This window comes from Cebidichthys violaceus, unplaced genomic scaffold (genome assembly GCF_023349555.1).
Source record: "Cebidichthys violaceus isolate CVI_PGR_0920_01 unplaced genomic scaffold, fCebVio1.0.p SCAF_6, whole genome shotgun sequence".
NCBI classification, from domain to species: Eukaryota; Metazoa; Chordata; class Actinopteri; order Perciformes; family Stichaeidae; genus Cebidichthys; species Cebidichthys violaceus.
This window is the reverse complement of record NW_027176816.1, coordinates 14,248,251-14,263,460: the sequence shown is the minus strand read 5'-3', so window position 1 is coordinate 14,263,460 and position 15,210 is coordinate 14,248,251. Positions and strand designations below refer to the sequence as shown.

Genomic DNA, 15,210 nt, shown 5'->3' with positions numbered 1-15,210 from the left:
ATAATGCTCCCAATCTCCTATCTTGCACCTTTAAAAGGTATCAAGTACAGATACCCAGCCCTACTCATAAGTAATGATTGAGAGATTACATTTGTATTGGCCTGTTCACTGTTTTTCAGGAAAATCCAGCATAGCATACATTTAAAAATCATTTTATTTGATCAGATTTGAAAATGGTCATGTTTCTTTGCCCAACACAAAACAATAACTAAATGGGCTTTCTTTTGGTGCATTTAGTGTGAAAAAAAGGACAATTAGATTACCAAAAACATACAACCTGTGTAATTTCACAAGTGCAGGTGATGTAGAAGCAAACATTGATGTTAGCCCTATAAAACCATGTGAAACAGATTGTAATATCATATATATCCTGTGGAATAAAACTGAAAACATAAACCTCTATCAAGTGGTGCCAATGTTCATCAATGAAACCTCCCGATGACCTGTGTCTTCTGATTAACAGATGGGTCTCTGAGGTGTAGAGGGAGACGAGCAGGAGGGAGAGAACACTGGCCCAGCAATCTAGTTACAACGTGATCGTGGAGTGATTGCAGCTTGATAGCTAAATTATTATTCAAAAATGAATGCATCATTTATCAATAATGATTCTAATGATTCCGAAGTTATAGTGTCAGAGAATGTACTCTCTGCAGAAAACATTTTGTAGATGCATTTTAGATGAGCGATCGCTGTCAGCACAATCTCTGGTGATTTTGAACTTTTGATAGTGACAATCATCATGACCCTTCCCCAAACATATGTGTGTGTATGCAATCATAGAATATTGTATAACTGTACATTCAAGTGTGGAAATAACAGGTCCCACCCAGTGAGTGCTGCAGTTGTGGTGCTTTATTTGAAGCAGTGTCCATGTGAACGATATTTTACAGGATCACATATCCACCACAGTCCACTACCTCTCTGACTGGCCTGTCCCGAACTCCACTCCCCTCTAACACACAACTCAAACTCAGCTCAAGAAAATCTCATCAGACACCAAACCAAAACCCAAAGACGAGTTAAAAGGAAGTGCACACTGACGTTTAGAGGAGAACTCTGGATAGAAAGAAGCGGGCTCATTAAAAAAGGGTTGTTAAATAAAAGTAGAGACACGTCAGACCTGGAGGTGTGTGATTGTAAAAGGCTTCAGTGTGTGTGAGGCAGGGAGGCTGCAGTGCCCCTCCCTCCCTGTGTCAGTGCAATTCACCCCCCAACTAATAGTCTCTTATACACAAAATAGAGTTGCAAAGGCAGTTTGTTACATTTCACATTATCAGCTTTTGTTGTCATTCTTCATACTTCATAATTAATACAGTATGTACACTGGTTGATAGTATTGGTATGTAGCTCTATTTACATTTCTGTCTATTCACAAACACATAGAACACCTGGAGGATGTCTTCAGCAGTCATATAAAGACAGAGGAACAGTGTTCTACATAAACACAGCCAAACTAACACTCCCTTGCATATGTTTTTATGTTGTGTGCATGTATGTGCTTTGCCAAACATCAGGTCATGTGACTAAACCAAGTGCACAGGTGTCTTGACTATTCCCTTTACTGCAGTTTGTTAAAACTCCGAGGCCTACAAAAATCAATAAAAGTCGTCGCCTTCTGAGGATTTAAGGGAAGTTCCTTCAGAAAAGTCATGTGATCAGGACTCGAGCAGCAAGCAGTCTTCGTTCTCACTGGCAGGCAGCATGAGCTGCTGCTCATAGTACAGACTCTTAGCATAGTTGATTTCTTGAGAGATTTTGATGGCGAGGTTCTCATTCTTCACATGGACCTGTGGAGAGGATTGTTACACAGTGAGTATGACTGCTTAAAAGAACCTGTACAGCTGCAAACACCTCATTGACACGAGTCATCATTTAAGTCTGTGCACATGTCATCTCTCTCTGTTTGACATTCAATCCTATCTGTGTGAATGATATGCTTGAGCTTTGAGTTTCTGGAGTCTGTCCTCTTCGAGGTCTCCATGGTGGAGAGGAGGTCATGTGACTCAGGTCTGTCTGTCTGGCCACACATGAAAGTTGCTTGCTTTTAGAATTACCTTCCTACCAAAGAGACAGTGTGTTGTGTGGATTATTCAGAGTAACAGTAGTTGTGTTTCCATTTAACTGTTTATATGCACATAAAAACCTTCATGGAATGGCAAAAAAAGTAGTTTTTACGCTTGGCTGAAATAGAAAAGTTGGTGTATAAATCAAAAGATGGAAAAGAAACATATTAAACGGATAAATGATATACATGAAGCATGCGACTTCAGTTCCACTCTCTTGAAATTCGGTTAGAATTTGAGATACATTTGGATGGAAACTTGGTTTCGAGAGACACATTCCTGTTGAATATAATTTTTTAGTAGCAAAAACCTAAATGCCATTCAGCTTCATTGTAATGAGGTTGAGGCACAAATACAAATCAAAGCAGAACTAAATCCATGGAGAGATTTAATATGCGTGTGTGATTTGGGTGAACCTAAACCAGTCGTACTATCCAGAGACTGTCAATGAAGGACTAGTCAGATGAGTGTCTCACCATGGGTTTCTGGTGGGAGGGGCCAGGCATGGCCACACCGCTGCTAGTGCTCTCAGCCTTCTTGGTGAGTTGCACATATACCTTCCCATGATCCTTAGAGACCAGACAGTGGTAGAGGTCATCATACTTGACCTCCAAGAAGATGGCCTCGCGGTCCACAAAGTCCCCCGGCCTCAGGAAGTAGACCACTTTGGAGGAGATGAGGACGCAGTAGCTGTCAATGGGCTCCACAGCGATGAAGCTGGAGGGAGACAGTGAAGTGTCAGCCTGATGGAACTGAAGGTAATCAGGGTATTAGACACGCACAGTGTGTAAGAATGTAGAGAACGAGTGAGACTCACAACTCAGAGTGGATGTTGTCAGTGAGGCGGAAGAGCTGCTCCTGACCGTCAGCCTGTGTGGTCGAGTGTCGAGGCAGCAGACCCTGAGGTCCTTTACAGCAGCGAGGCTTCCTGACCCGCTGCACACTGAGCCTGATCAACACAGTAACAACACCAACACTTCACCCGCCAATCACAACTTTACCCGTTTTCCTCATAAGATTTGCTTCAGTATTTTAAGGCATATAAAACAGTCATTATTTTACTTTTTAACTCAGTTCACAGCACACACCTCCTTAACATCCACGCTTCATGATATGTTACTACATCCTGCAGCAAATTCATCTCTCAACGTTTGCTCCGTAGAGACCTAAAAACCTCTTTGACTCCGTAGAATACAGAAGGTGGAGTGACATAATACAGGTGATAGACTCAACCCACCTGTGGTTACTGAGACTAGCCATGTCCCGGACAGTCTGTGCCGTCTCCGAGGCAAAATCCAGAGCCCCAGCCACCGGTTTGGTCACGGTGCCGACCAGACCTTTACCCAGGCCCGAGAAGAAGCCGCTGACTCCACCCTCCGTCTTCACGCCCTCCACAGTGGAAGTGATGATGCTCGTCATGCCTCCGATGATACCTGGGGTGGGGGAGGAGAACGACTGCAATCACTGAGGGGTTAAGCTGGAAAGAACTGGGGCAGCTTTGGTGCATCTGATTAATGGGTGAGTGCTGACACAGCTCAAACACAATGGGGCCATACGAGCCTTTTATGTATGTTCCCATACGAACATATGAACTGCAATTTTAATTTGTACTGATTGCTAACAGGACTCACACATTGTATATTTGTTCTCTGGGCTCAGGAGCAATAACTTAATTTCATATTGTACATTATAGAAGGCTCAAACACCCTTTTCCCATGAATCATTGGGTCAGTCCAACCAATGGACAGATCCAATGAAACATGGCTATGGAAGCTCTGAGAGGCAAGTGAGAAAAGAATGTATTCTAGTGATCCATTTTCTACAGTAAGTCTGATCTATGACCTCATGTTTTTAGGTGTTTGTAGTTGTAGTCACTTGGGCCACAAGAAGCAGAAGTGCACCATTATGCTATGTTCTAAATAGGACTAAAAGATTTTTTCCTAAAAGAGTTTTTCTTCCAGTTAAGTTTTAAGGTACATATATATGTTGTGGAAAAAATAAACTTGCCAGTAAATTAACTTCATTTTTTAATCCAACTTTTTTTTCAGGAATTTAGAGAGATTATCCTGATGAAACCGATTTTCCCACCTGTTCTTAAGTCATAAACACAGCAGAGAAAACAATTTAGATCAGACTTAGAAATCATGAGAAGATCACCAGAAGGAATCACCCTTCCACAAATGTCTTATCTTGTGTCAACACAGGATCTAATTACTTTTATCCATCAGCTACTGGAGATCATGAAAAGAGACTCTGTATACCTTGATCAAATATTTTAAGCACAACAACCGCAACAATGCAATACATTCTTTTTTCCAGTTTTTATCAGCTTCAGTTTCACACACTGACACTGCAAAAGCTAGTTCTACTGATCACCAAAACAGTGATCACAGAGCCTGAATGTCTGCACAGCTTGTTCAGCTGAGCAACAGAGTGAGTTGTCATTTCTCCCTCACCTGGTTCTTTCTAAAACTATCCACCACCTTATTAAAATCCAGCGCTGTGACCAGATCATGAGACACTAACGGTTATTTCTGCACTCTCAGCAAACAGGGAGGTTTCCTTCTAGGGGTACTGAACATTTTCCACACATCACAGTTTATGGCTGTAAAGCATGTTTTTTCTACTCGCCATGTCCCTATGCATCTCATAAACTTGTCTACATCCCTTTTTTCGTCAGTCTGCTGGGTGGCACAGGTACAGTATTTCATCCTGGCAGCCTTCTTTCTGTGCGCTGTTCCTCACCTTTCAACATGCAAATAAATTGTGTGCTGAAAAAACATTTTGTCAGATTTTTAAAACTTCCCCCAAAATGAGATTTTCAGGTGTTTGGGGGTTCTAAGTGTTCATTCAGACACCTACTAAATTTCTTTGGCCCACTAGCTGTACTGTAACGGCTGAAACCAAACACAGAAATAGAGCCAGGTTGTACCATGAGCCAGTCCGTGGATCCCTGCTACCAGGTGCTCTCCGCTGGTGGCTCCGTGGTATCTGATGTACTCTCGCTCGCTCTGGTGCCGGTTATCCATGGTCTTCCCCAGCCCGTCTGATAGAGTCCCTGCAAACTGACACACAGAGAACAGGAAGGTGTTCACACTACATGGCTCAAAGGTATATGCTCATGTGTATATTACACCTGAATAATATAATACAACAACGCAACATTCAAGTAATACATTAAAAAAAAAGAGATTTGTGATGCATCAGTGTAAAGAGAAAAGGATGTTGTAAAATATATAGCACAGTAAATACAGAACAAATATAGAACAGCACAAAAGTGATCACACAGAAAAGCAGACTGTCATCTCCACTCAGCTATGCAGCGGTGTACCTTGGCAGCAGAGTTGGACACACCGTGGGTCACATTGCGTATGAGACCACCCACATTGCCATACTTGATTAACTCAGACATGCCCTCAGTGACGTCATTGACGAGGCCCATGGGGTTCCCCAAGAAGTCCACAGAGCCCAGGATCTGAGCAGCCTGGCTGATCAGCTCCTACAGACAGGAAACAGTCATGACCTGACAGGAGCCACACAGTGATCTGTCCATGTAGCAGCTAATAGGTGATGGACATTATCTTTACTTTGCTGAAGTATAATGAAAGGTATGTAGACTTTTAATATGCACCCATCATTCCATCTATTCCCACACGAGCCTGTGATTAGATGTACTGTCTATGTTCAACTGATCGGCTTCTAAACATTGTAGCAAGAACAAATCTCTCTTATTGATTTTCTCATGAACAAACTTCGGACTCACTGTGGATCAGACAGGTTCACTAAATATGAGTGAGCAAAATTAGTGCACATCTGGAATAAGTGTACATGTGGAAAAAGAATGAACAAGACCTGTAGATATACACAGACCCTGACGATTGCATGTAAATAAGTTTAAAATAAAAGATGAGGACATAAATCTAGAATGTGCACAAGATAACAGAGAAAAAAGGAGCAATAATGCCAATAGTGATAATTTGAGTAAATTTGATGACAGAAAAAGAATATCGAGGAAGATATAATTTATTTATAAAAGCTAAACAGTGTATGAGTGTAGAGGGAGATGCTGTTACTGTGTGGCCATTACTAGGGGGTGTAACAACAACAATACACGTATTCGTATTGAACCGTTCGGTAAGAGACTTACGGTTCGGTACGCATTACGAACTGAACAATACGTTTGAATAATTCTATTGCGTTTGGAAAATGCAGATGCTTAAATTGTGTTAAATATAATGCGCTCAACAAGGCAAACATGACAGACAACGTGCTGTCTGACACTCCACCATGTAACAGACAACGCGCTGTCTGACACTCCACCATGTAACAGACGACATGCTGTCTGACACTCCACCATGTAACAGACGACGCGCTGTCTGACACTCCACCATGTAACAGACAACGTGCTGTTTGACACTCCACCATGTAACAGACAACGTGCTGTCTGACACTCCACCATGTAACAGACAACGTGCTGTCTGACACTCCACCACAGAAGAACAACAATGTAGTCTGGTGAGGCATGTGTGTTCTGGGAGGCGTGCTAGCTTAGCAGGAAAACTAACAGCAGCACACATGCTACAAACTCTCCCCGCAGCGTTTAGGAAGCTATTCCCTACCGATTCAAACAAGGCTAGAGCAATCGCAACGGCGATTGTTATATTTATAGCCGCGGATATGAGACCTACTCTGGAGTGGAAAACCAGGCTGTACCAACATGCTTAATGCTATTGAGCCCTGTGACACTACTCATTCACGAGCCAATTTCTCCAGACCATAATTCCTGCTTTATAAAAGAAAACAAAAGCCCAAACAGAGAATCAAATGTCCGAAGCTCCCATTGCTACTCTGTCAACAGACATTCTGATGTCACGGACTACACAAAGCTACCTGACTGTAACGACACATTACCTCACTACTGAATGGCGATGAAGAGCCATGTTCTTCAGACAGAAAGCTACCTGACTGTAACGACACATTACCTCACTACTGAATGGAGATGAAGAGCCATGTTCTTCAGACACAAAGCTACCTGACTGTAACAACACATTACCTCACTACTGAATGGAGATGAAGAGCCATGTTCTTCAGAGACGCCTCCTTGAGAGTGTCGCCAGCAAGGATTTGGCATTTCTGCATTTTTGCTGTATTGAAAACGTACCGAACCGTGGCACCACTGTGTCGTATTGAACCGAACCGAGAATTTTGTGAACCGTTACACCCCTAGCCATTACTCAGGAATAGTGAAGAGGAAGGACTGTCCACATTCAGTAGGTAAAGAGATGTGCGAGGAGGATCCTTTCAATATTCTTCTGACACGTTCAAGCATAGTGGAAGATGTCTTTAATCCATAAAAATGGGTCATCAGCACAGGTGATTTCAGCACTATAAAGGCCTGTGTCCACATAGTGTCTTTTTCTGGCAGAAAAGCACCCGCAGGGCTCTGGGGAGCTCTTCATCCCAGCATTTCATTGAAAAGCGCTACAAACAACAATATCTTGACACTTCTAACCTCCGTTGTATGATTGACTACCATCGCCCCTTTACTTTTTATAATTTTTTTGGGCTACTATCTTTTTTGTTGACTTTGTTTTTTCACCATGAGCACCAACGGAGGATGCTTGCTTTATACTTTGTATAGGTGAGCTTGTCATCGCACAACCGTAAGAGCAATGTGCGCTAAAAGCAACACTCACCAGCAACATTTACTATCTGCCCGGCCGATCTACTCCCACAAATGGGCGTTTCGGTCTTTGTCATGATAGTCTGTCTGAGGTACGAAGTTCAGGATAGACAGACACGGCCAAAACAAGCTTCTCCTCCATTTTTGACAGAAACGTCACCAGCACTTTCTGAAAAGTTCAGAGATTTTAATGTTGAAGGGCTTAGAGTGGCCACCCAAGGAGGAGCGCTCAGAAAAAGGACACTAAGTGTAGCAGTTTTTCTCTTGGCTGCCACATAGGTTCTCTCCTCATTGGGAACAATTGGGAAAAAAGACGTTGATACTCAGGAAAAAACGCTATGCCGAAACAAATGCTACAACACCGAAAAAATTATTTGGAATGACCTGTGTAGAAGGGAGGATGCCAAACAGCTGCGGTGAATGTGCTTTGAGTCTTTAGAATCTCTGATAATGTAGAGAACTTTTCAGATGAGACCAACTTCTTACCTCTCTGAAGTGCTTGAGTATGTCGTTGATGATGATCTCCTGGGTTTCGTAGGGGTGCACTCTGGTGAATGGGTACATGTTGATGACCGCATCCTCAAAGCGAACCAGAGGAAAGCCCAGGGTGCCTTTCAGGGCCTACAGTGACAAGAAAACATCCACATGAGAAAACATTGGAAGGCAAGGCAGCTTTTTTTTGTAGATATCATCAATTATGATGTGTGACAATATGACAAAATAGAGAACATTTGGCATCACACTGAAATACATATACCAAAACAGGCACGACTCCATTCTTACTAGGCTGACACATTTGGAAGGCAGAGCAGTGTAGTAACAGGAAGTAACAGAGTGCCATCATGTGGTTACAGGAAGTATCAGAGTGACATCATGTGGCAACAGGAAGTATCAGTGACATCATGTGGCAACAGGATGTAACAGAGTGACATCATGTGGCAACAGGAAGTATCAGTGACATCATGTGGCAACAGGAAGTAACAGAGTGACATTAGGAAGTAACAGAGTGACATCATGCGGCATAAGAAGTAACAGAGTGACATCACGTGGCAACAGGAAGTAACAGAGCGACATCATGTGGCACAAGAAGCAACAAAGTGACATCATGTGGTCACAGGAATCCATAGCATGATATTTCTGTGTGCATAAATGCACAAAAATGACTAGACTAAAATCTATTTTTACCAGAAGCTCTTACTAGTGGTTTGTCCTCTGCCGTTTCAATACTTTCATTCTTATTAAAATCCTTTGAAAAGTATCGAAACGTTTTCCCCTCTGTGACATTGCAAGTGCCTGCAAATGGTCAAGGTTGAATATCGTGTGGAAAATGTCTCAAATTACGCTTTGCTGGAACTCAATCACTTTTTGGACAAACTGATGAATATTGTCATTTCTGTTTGTGTAGAGATTAAATTAAATAGTAAATGATAAATGGGCTGTAGTTGTATAGAGGTATTCTAGTCATTCTAGGCAATTTAACACAACATGGTGAATGTCATCATTCACCCATTCATACTCTGATGACAGGGGCTACCATGCAAGGTGACAGCTGCCCATCAGGGCCACTTCCTGACTCCAACTCTGAACATCTGACTCTCAGAAAAAGCAATTTCACAAAATGTTGACAATACATTATTCTTTTAGATTAATACTAGCCCCTCAACTTTTTCTGTTTAACAACATGCTCTTTGAATGTGCAGTCTGCTGTCAGGTGATGGAGTCAATAGAAGGCGACATGGTGACGTTACTCTGCATCAGCTAGGTGCAGATTTATGAAGCGCAGCAGCGCAAAGACCGATGTTGTGTCATGTTTGGTTACCTTGAGATCAGGAGGCAGCTTGTGAGAGGTGAAGACACTCAGTTTGACCTGAGGAAGGCTGATCTTCAGGTTCTCAAAGTAGTACCGTTTAAGAGGTCCTGCGTCCTCGTTGGGCCTCTCATAAATGTTTTCATCCAACTTCTCCAGCTCTGCATTCATTACAGTTTGTTATATATGGGAGTGAAAACCACCTTCTTACTCACAGCATCACACAAATATTAACAATGACGTTTAACTGATGACCCACCAGCTTCTGTCTGTCCGTAGCCAAAGAAGCTGAGCAGCTTGAGCAGCAGTTTCTCCTCGATGATGACCGTGAAGCGCCGGGCCGTCACCATGAGGTGCTGTGAACACATCATGGTTACATCATGAATCGATCGATTTCAGTTCCTAACAGTCTCTGGCTCACTAGAAATGTCTAGTTTCAAGAAACCAGGAATTATCTGGTAAAGATCTGAAAATTGTGATTCAGCGTGTGACGCTCACCTTGAAGAGATCAGTGAGCATGAGGCTGCTGGGAACCTTGACCGAGTTGACCTGCAGGGCTGGGCCGCTGTCGCTGACGCCACTGTCACTGGAGCTGGGAGTCACACACAGCATCACAGGCTGGGTGGTACCCAGCAGCTGGTTGTCCACCTGATGACCAAAACATGAATGACCATGCATTCTCCACTAAAACACTGGATGGATTAGTTATTGTGTAAAAAAAGATGTGATAGTTATCAAGAATGGAGCTTTAATTAAACACCTTTTTGATCATGGTTTTTGCATTTCTGAATATCTTTTTAAAGCAGTGGCTAGGAGGAGAAATCTAACACATGATAGATTAATCACTGTTTCATATGGATTGCAGACGATTGGTTTATGAACTGGATCAAATATACAGAGTTTGTCACTAATGCATATAGATTTTGTCTTGTTTGTATCTGTGTATTGTGTCTTGTGCTTAGGAGCCTGTGTTTGTGTTGTTTTTCCATTGTGGTCTGAATGATGAGTAGGACAGAAAAGGACATCGATCAGCATTGTAAAGCAGCTGTTTTCACAAGTGATCAACACCAACTGTGTCCTGCTGATGAACTGAGAGGGTCTTTCTGACACTGTTCTTCAGTGGTTTGAGTCCTCGCTGCAGAATCCAAAATTAATTGTCCAGCAAACATGGCATATTGTGTGGGGTCCCACAAAGACAATCATTACTTATCATTTCACTGTCCTCTAATGACATGAACTACAACTGTAGGCTGCCTTTCACCATCTAAGTGAAACCTATTGGCAGAAATGGAATATAATATAATATAATATAATATAATATAATTAAGTATGTTTTCTTTAGTGTATAATCACCTGCAAATAACAATTGTTGTGTTCCGCATTTTTTTAAATGACTAATTATCCCTAATTTTAACATCTTTATACAGGCTCCCCTCTGGTTTAACCAAGTATTAAACATTGTATAACCATCCATGCCTGGTCCCCATCACAGAAAAGTGAAGCAAAATTTAATATAAGTCTAAATCTAAAATCAAAATCTTAAAAAGCTTGTGGGGTAGCATGATAGTCACCATGGAGAATGGAGATAGTGACGTGCTTTAGAGATGTGCTCCAGGAAATTGTGATGGAAAACCTTTACAGTACTTCAATTGAGGTTCTGTTCTTCATTCATTTTAAGAGCTATAAATACAGTCAATTTAAGACAATTTTAGATTTTTTTAGGCCTGAATTTCAAAGTAAAAGACCCGCTGAAACCCTGTATTATTATGTGAAGTACCTTGAGCTGCTTTGGAATGAAATTATTACTGAATGTTCCCACAGCTGTGGTGAGCTCACCTGGATGTTCTGAATGCTGAGCTCTAACACCTCATTGGCAGCAGTGCGGGTGAAGTGGACATCTATACCAGACAGCGTAGTGAACACAAGCTCCTCAGGAACCTTGTTGACCAGAGACACACCCACCCCTTCCTCCAGGTTCACCAACACCTGTGGATGAAGACAGAGCAGACGTCAGAGGACACTTCTCTCATAGAGACACAGTGAAGATTACTGTGGGACTGCTTCAGTACCTGGTACGAGGTACAGGTGTATTGTTAAACACATGTGATTGAAAATATACTGAATAAATGTGTCATGTAATTTGCTTTTTGACAAGCTACGGCGCATGTAAAATAATTCCTGGTACCTCCAGCTCCTGCTCAGGCTCTCTCTTCTTTACATCCTCTTTGCATCTTTCTTGTTCAGTGGAGGATGAGCTCCGGATCATTCTCCTCTGGTTGAAGTCACTGATCTACAAACAAACAAAAGTCTGTGAGGTTCAGCATCACCGTTAATAAAAAGTAGATAGTATCAGATGTTATCAAAGCACCAAATTGACTTACAGCATATGAAAACAAGCAGAGAAGAACTAAAGATAGAAAGTGCATTCAAACTTTGTAATATAAAGAAGTATGTGTAAGCAATATGTACAAATCTGCAGTAGTACTACTATAATACCTGATGCTGGTAAATGAAATGAAATATTCAAAACCACAAATCATCAAACATGAAATTTCCGTAAATTCATTATATTGTGTATTACTAAACTTAAGTTAAGTAACCTGAGACTTAAGTAACTTGTATCTACAGAGGTGTTATTTTCTGTTGGTGGTGTTGCCATCATCTGTTATGAATGTTAATTGCTTCTATGTTGCTTATGCACGTAAACAAGGGCCATAATTCTATCGGATAATTTGTCATCTTTCAATGGTATCACATCATGATGAAATCATATATCGAGATATTGTGATTCACAATGTCAGCTAAATTGAAACAAGCACATACTAACTCATATTACTCAGAAAATCAGATTATTTTGCACAAAGTTTTAATTTATTGAGAAAATACTTTTTTATTTGTCAAGCATTTAATTCACACAGTTAACATAACCATGTGGTTATTTCATATATACGAATTTATGGCATTACCATGAAATATGCTTTGTCATGATATACATTTTTATAAAGAAATGACATGATCCATATCGTGTGGAAGATTTTAAACCCAAACTTGATCATCTTTGAATCCCAGTTCGAAAAGTGGGTTTTAAAACACATCGTTTCATTACAGGGATAAAAAAGACATGGTAATGCTTTAGAGCAGTGTGGGGTGTCTCTTTCATGTGTGATTAGTAATCTTTAGCTGCTTTTTATGTTTTCTGTTACATCAAATACTTCACAAAATACATCACATGGACCTGCAACTTTCCTTTCACTCAAGATGTCAGGTTCTAATAGATTTTGGTCAAATTCAACTAACTCTCATTGATTCATCAAAACAATACACCTGCTGCTCAGTATCAATGCTACTACAGTTGAAATACATACAGAGTTTTACTGGCTTGTGTTTTCACCTGCAGGACACGTGTGGGTCCATCTGGCAACACCTGGACCGACAGCACACCAGAACCAGGTCTCATCTTCTGGTTAATGAACTGCTGCTCGGGGCCGGGCTCCTGCAGCCCCGAGTCTGGTCCCAGCACCACCTCTGCTCCATCATACAGACCTGCCGTCCCGCCCTTCACCTGAAGAGTACAAGTCATACATAATGAAACAAAACTGAAGAACATACAGTATGTGAGTGTCAACAGTACCAACATTCAGGACTCTGGAGTTCACAGCAGTGCATAGAGGAGAGGAGCTCCTGTCAACATACATGAGCTTGGTGTACTCACCTGCACTACCAGCCGGGGCAGGCCACAGGTCAGCATGCCTGAGCTGAAATACCACGTCTGGGTGGTGCTGCGGCGTGAGTCCGGCCTCCTCAGCATCAACGGCTCAAAACTGGGAGAGACAGAGACACCTCTTACATTCAAATTGTCCATGATAGATGTCCACAACTGACTGTAAATGAGTCCTGAGAGAAGCATGTGTGTGTTGAGCTTAGACTCACCACAGCTGCACACAGTACCAACCTGTTGTCACTGACAGCTGCTAGCCCGGCGATATCCAGCACCAGGGAGGAGTCCAGTGGGCGTGGCTGTGCCGGCTTGCTCTGCGGTGGAGACGAGCCTTCATGACACAGCATGCCGCTCCCAGTCATCCTCCACAGCTGGGAGCGCTTCCCCGGCTCCTGCACAATGATCAAGGACAAGTTACACATCCATCAATGGACTTTGTCTCAATGCTTTTTCCATCAATGGATGAATATTTTCACAATAGTATACAAATCATATCATATTTTTTGATAATCACTTTGAGTCTATAAAATGTCAGACAATTGTAAAACCTTGCAGGACAATGACTCTATTTAAACAGTCCATGCTTTTATCATCACCAAAAAACTGTACCTTCTTTTTCAGGATGACCCGTTGAGTCTTGGTGTCCACATCCAGAACCAATTCAGCACAGCTCACCAGACGCTTCTTCCCAACAGGTCTCTTCTCAACATTCCTGCATCAACAAAAAAATGCTGCTTAACTGTTGTATAGAAAACGTGATCAAATATTCTGATGTCATTATGAGTTAGTCATGTTGTTGGTCCATACGGTGAGAAGGTGTGTGTGGCTGCGATGTAGATGAAGTTCTCGTAGTAGAGCTTGTTGTATTCTCTGAAGAAGTTCATGTCAGACGTGACCTCTGAGGATCCGGCTCCCTTCACAGTCAGTGTGAGGTAGGGGGGCAGCGTGGGCTCATCACAGGCGTAGTCCAGCACTGAGCCTGCCTTCACCTCAGTGTGCAGCCGGATATCAGCCACACCATGCTGCCAGAACTGGATGGGCACCTGTAGGAATTCAAACAATGGAATCTATTCACTGTATTTAGTAACTTATCTCTGATAGTGTGCACTAGTATGCCCATAATGATTCATTCATGGAGAGAGAGGTGGGAGTGGAAGTCCAGGAAGTGATTCAAGTATGTAGAAACAGCTCATGCTGCTGTGGCTCACCTCAGAGATGTTGTCGATGCGGAAGGGTGGAGGCAACTGGTCAGCGTCAGAGAAGGAGATCTGGTAGGTGGCTCCCTTCAGGGTGATCTCTGTCCGCAGGAAGAAACAGCTCCCCAGTGTGTCCCTATTTAAACCAAGATCCACTTAAAACAATTTGGTGGAATTTTTTTCTAGGTACAGCATGCAAAAAAAATGCCTAGTATGCAGTGTCAGCATCACAACATACAGCAGATATTACACAATAAATAATAATCATAATATTCCTCGTGGACAATGTAGAGTGGCCAGGTTAACGATAAACATTTATGATCCAGATGGATGTTGGGAAGTTCAAGGTATCAGACGGCATTTAGCTTTGAAATGAGGGTTATAGTTCAACCTCCATAACGTCATAATAAAATTACTTTACTTCATTACGAACATAGTAAAGCTACTGAAAGGAAATGTCTGTATATATGTAGCTCACCTCATGTTGACGTGAAAGGACTTGGGCTTGTTGACCTCGAAGCCTCCAGACCAGGTGCAGTTGGGGGTGTCCATGAGGCGCACACACAGCAGCTGGTCGTAGTCGTTGCGGGGCCAGTGGAAGACGACGCTGGAGCCCGGCAAGGTGGAGATGTAACCCTCAGGGTTGGCCGTACCCTAGAACAAATGTATTCACTAATGACTAACGACTTCTGTCGAGAGAGAGGTAGATAGTGTGAGAGTGCGAGTGTGCGAGTGAGTGAGTA

At 42.2% G+C, this 15,210-nt stretch overlaps 1 protein-coding gene across 5 annotated transcripts in view; it reads right to left on the bottom strand.

Annotated features, from left to right (window-relative positions):
- Window positions 1-834: 834 nt before the first annotated feature.
- Window positions 835-15,210, bottom strand: part of vps13d (vacuolar protein sorting 13 homolog D) — a 77,951-nt gene continuing 63,575 nt past the window's right edge. For all 5 annotated transcript variants that reach the window (XM_068733731.1, XM_068733729.1, XM_068733734.1 and 2 more), the window contains 19 exons: window positions 14,946-15,121; window positions 14,480-14,603; window positions 14,079-14,314; window positions 13,881-13,983; window positions 13,506-13,663; window positions 13,266-13,374; window positions 12,945-13,115; window positions 11,739-11,843; window positions 11,390-11,539; window positions 10,052-10,201; window positions 9,813-9,909; window positions 9,566-9,714; window positions 8,233-8,367; window positions 5,395-5,562; window positions 4,996-5,128; window positions 3,301-3,496; window positions 2,881-3,012; window positions 2,540-2,780; window positions 835-1,787 (listed from right to left, as the gene is read on the bottom strand). In XM_068733731.1, the coding sequence (XP_068589832.1) occupies window positions 1,656-1,787; window positions 2,540-2,780; window positions 2,881-3,012; window positions 3,301-3,496; window positions 4,996-5,128; window positions 5,395-5,562; window positions 8,233-8,367; window positions 9,566-9,714; window positions 9,813-9,909; window positions 10,052-10,201; window positions 11,390-11,539; window positions 11,739-11,843; window positions 12,945-13,115; window positions 13,266-13,374; window positions 13,506-13,663; window positions 13,881-13,983; window positions 14,079-14,314; window positions 14,480-14,603; window positions 14,946-15,121 (2,865 nt within the window). In that variant the 3' untranslated portion in view covers window positions 835-1,655. The remainder of the gene's footprint in view (window positions 1,788-2,539; window positions 2,781-2,880; window positions 3,013-3,300; window positions 3,497-4,995; window positions 5,129-5,394; window positions 5,563-8,232; window positions 8,368-9,565; window positions 9,715-9,812; window positions 9,910-10,051; window positions 10,202-11,389; window positions 11,540-11,738; window positions 11,844-12,944; window positions 13,116-13,265; window positions 13,375-13,505; window positions 13,664-13,880; window positions 13,984-14,078; window positions 14,315-14,479; window positions 14,604-14,945; window positions 15,122-15,210) is intronic.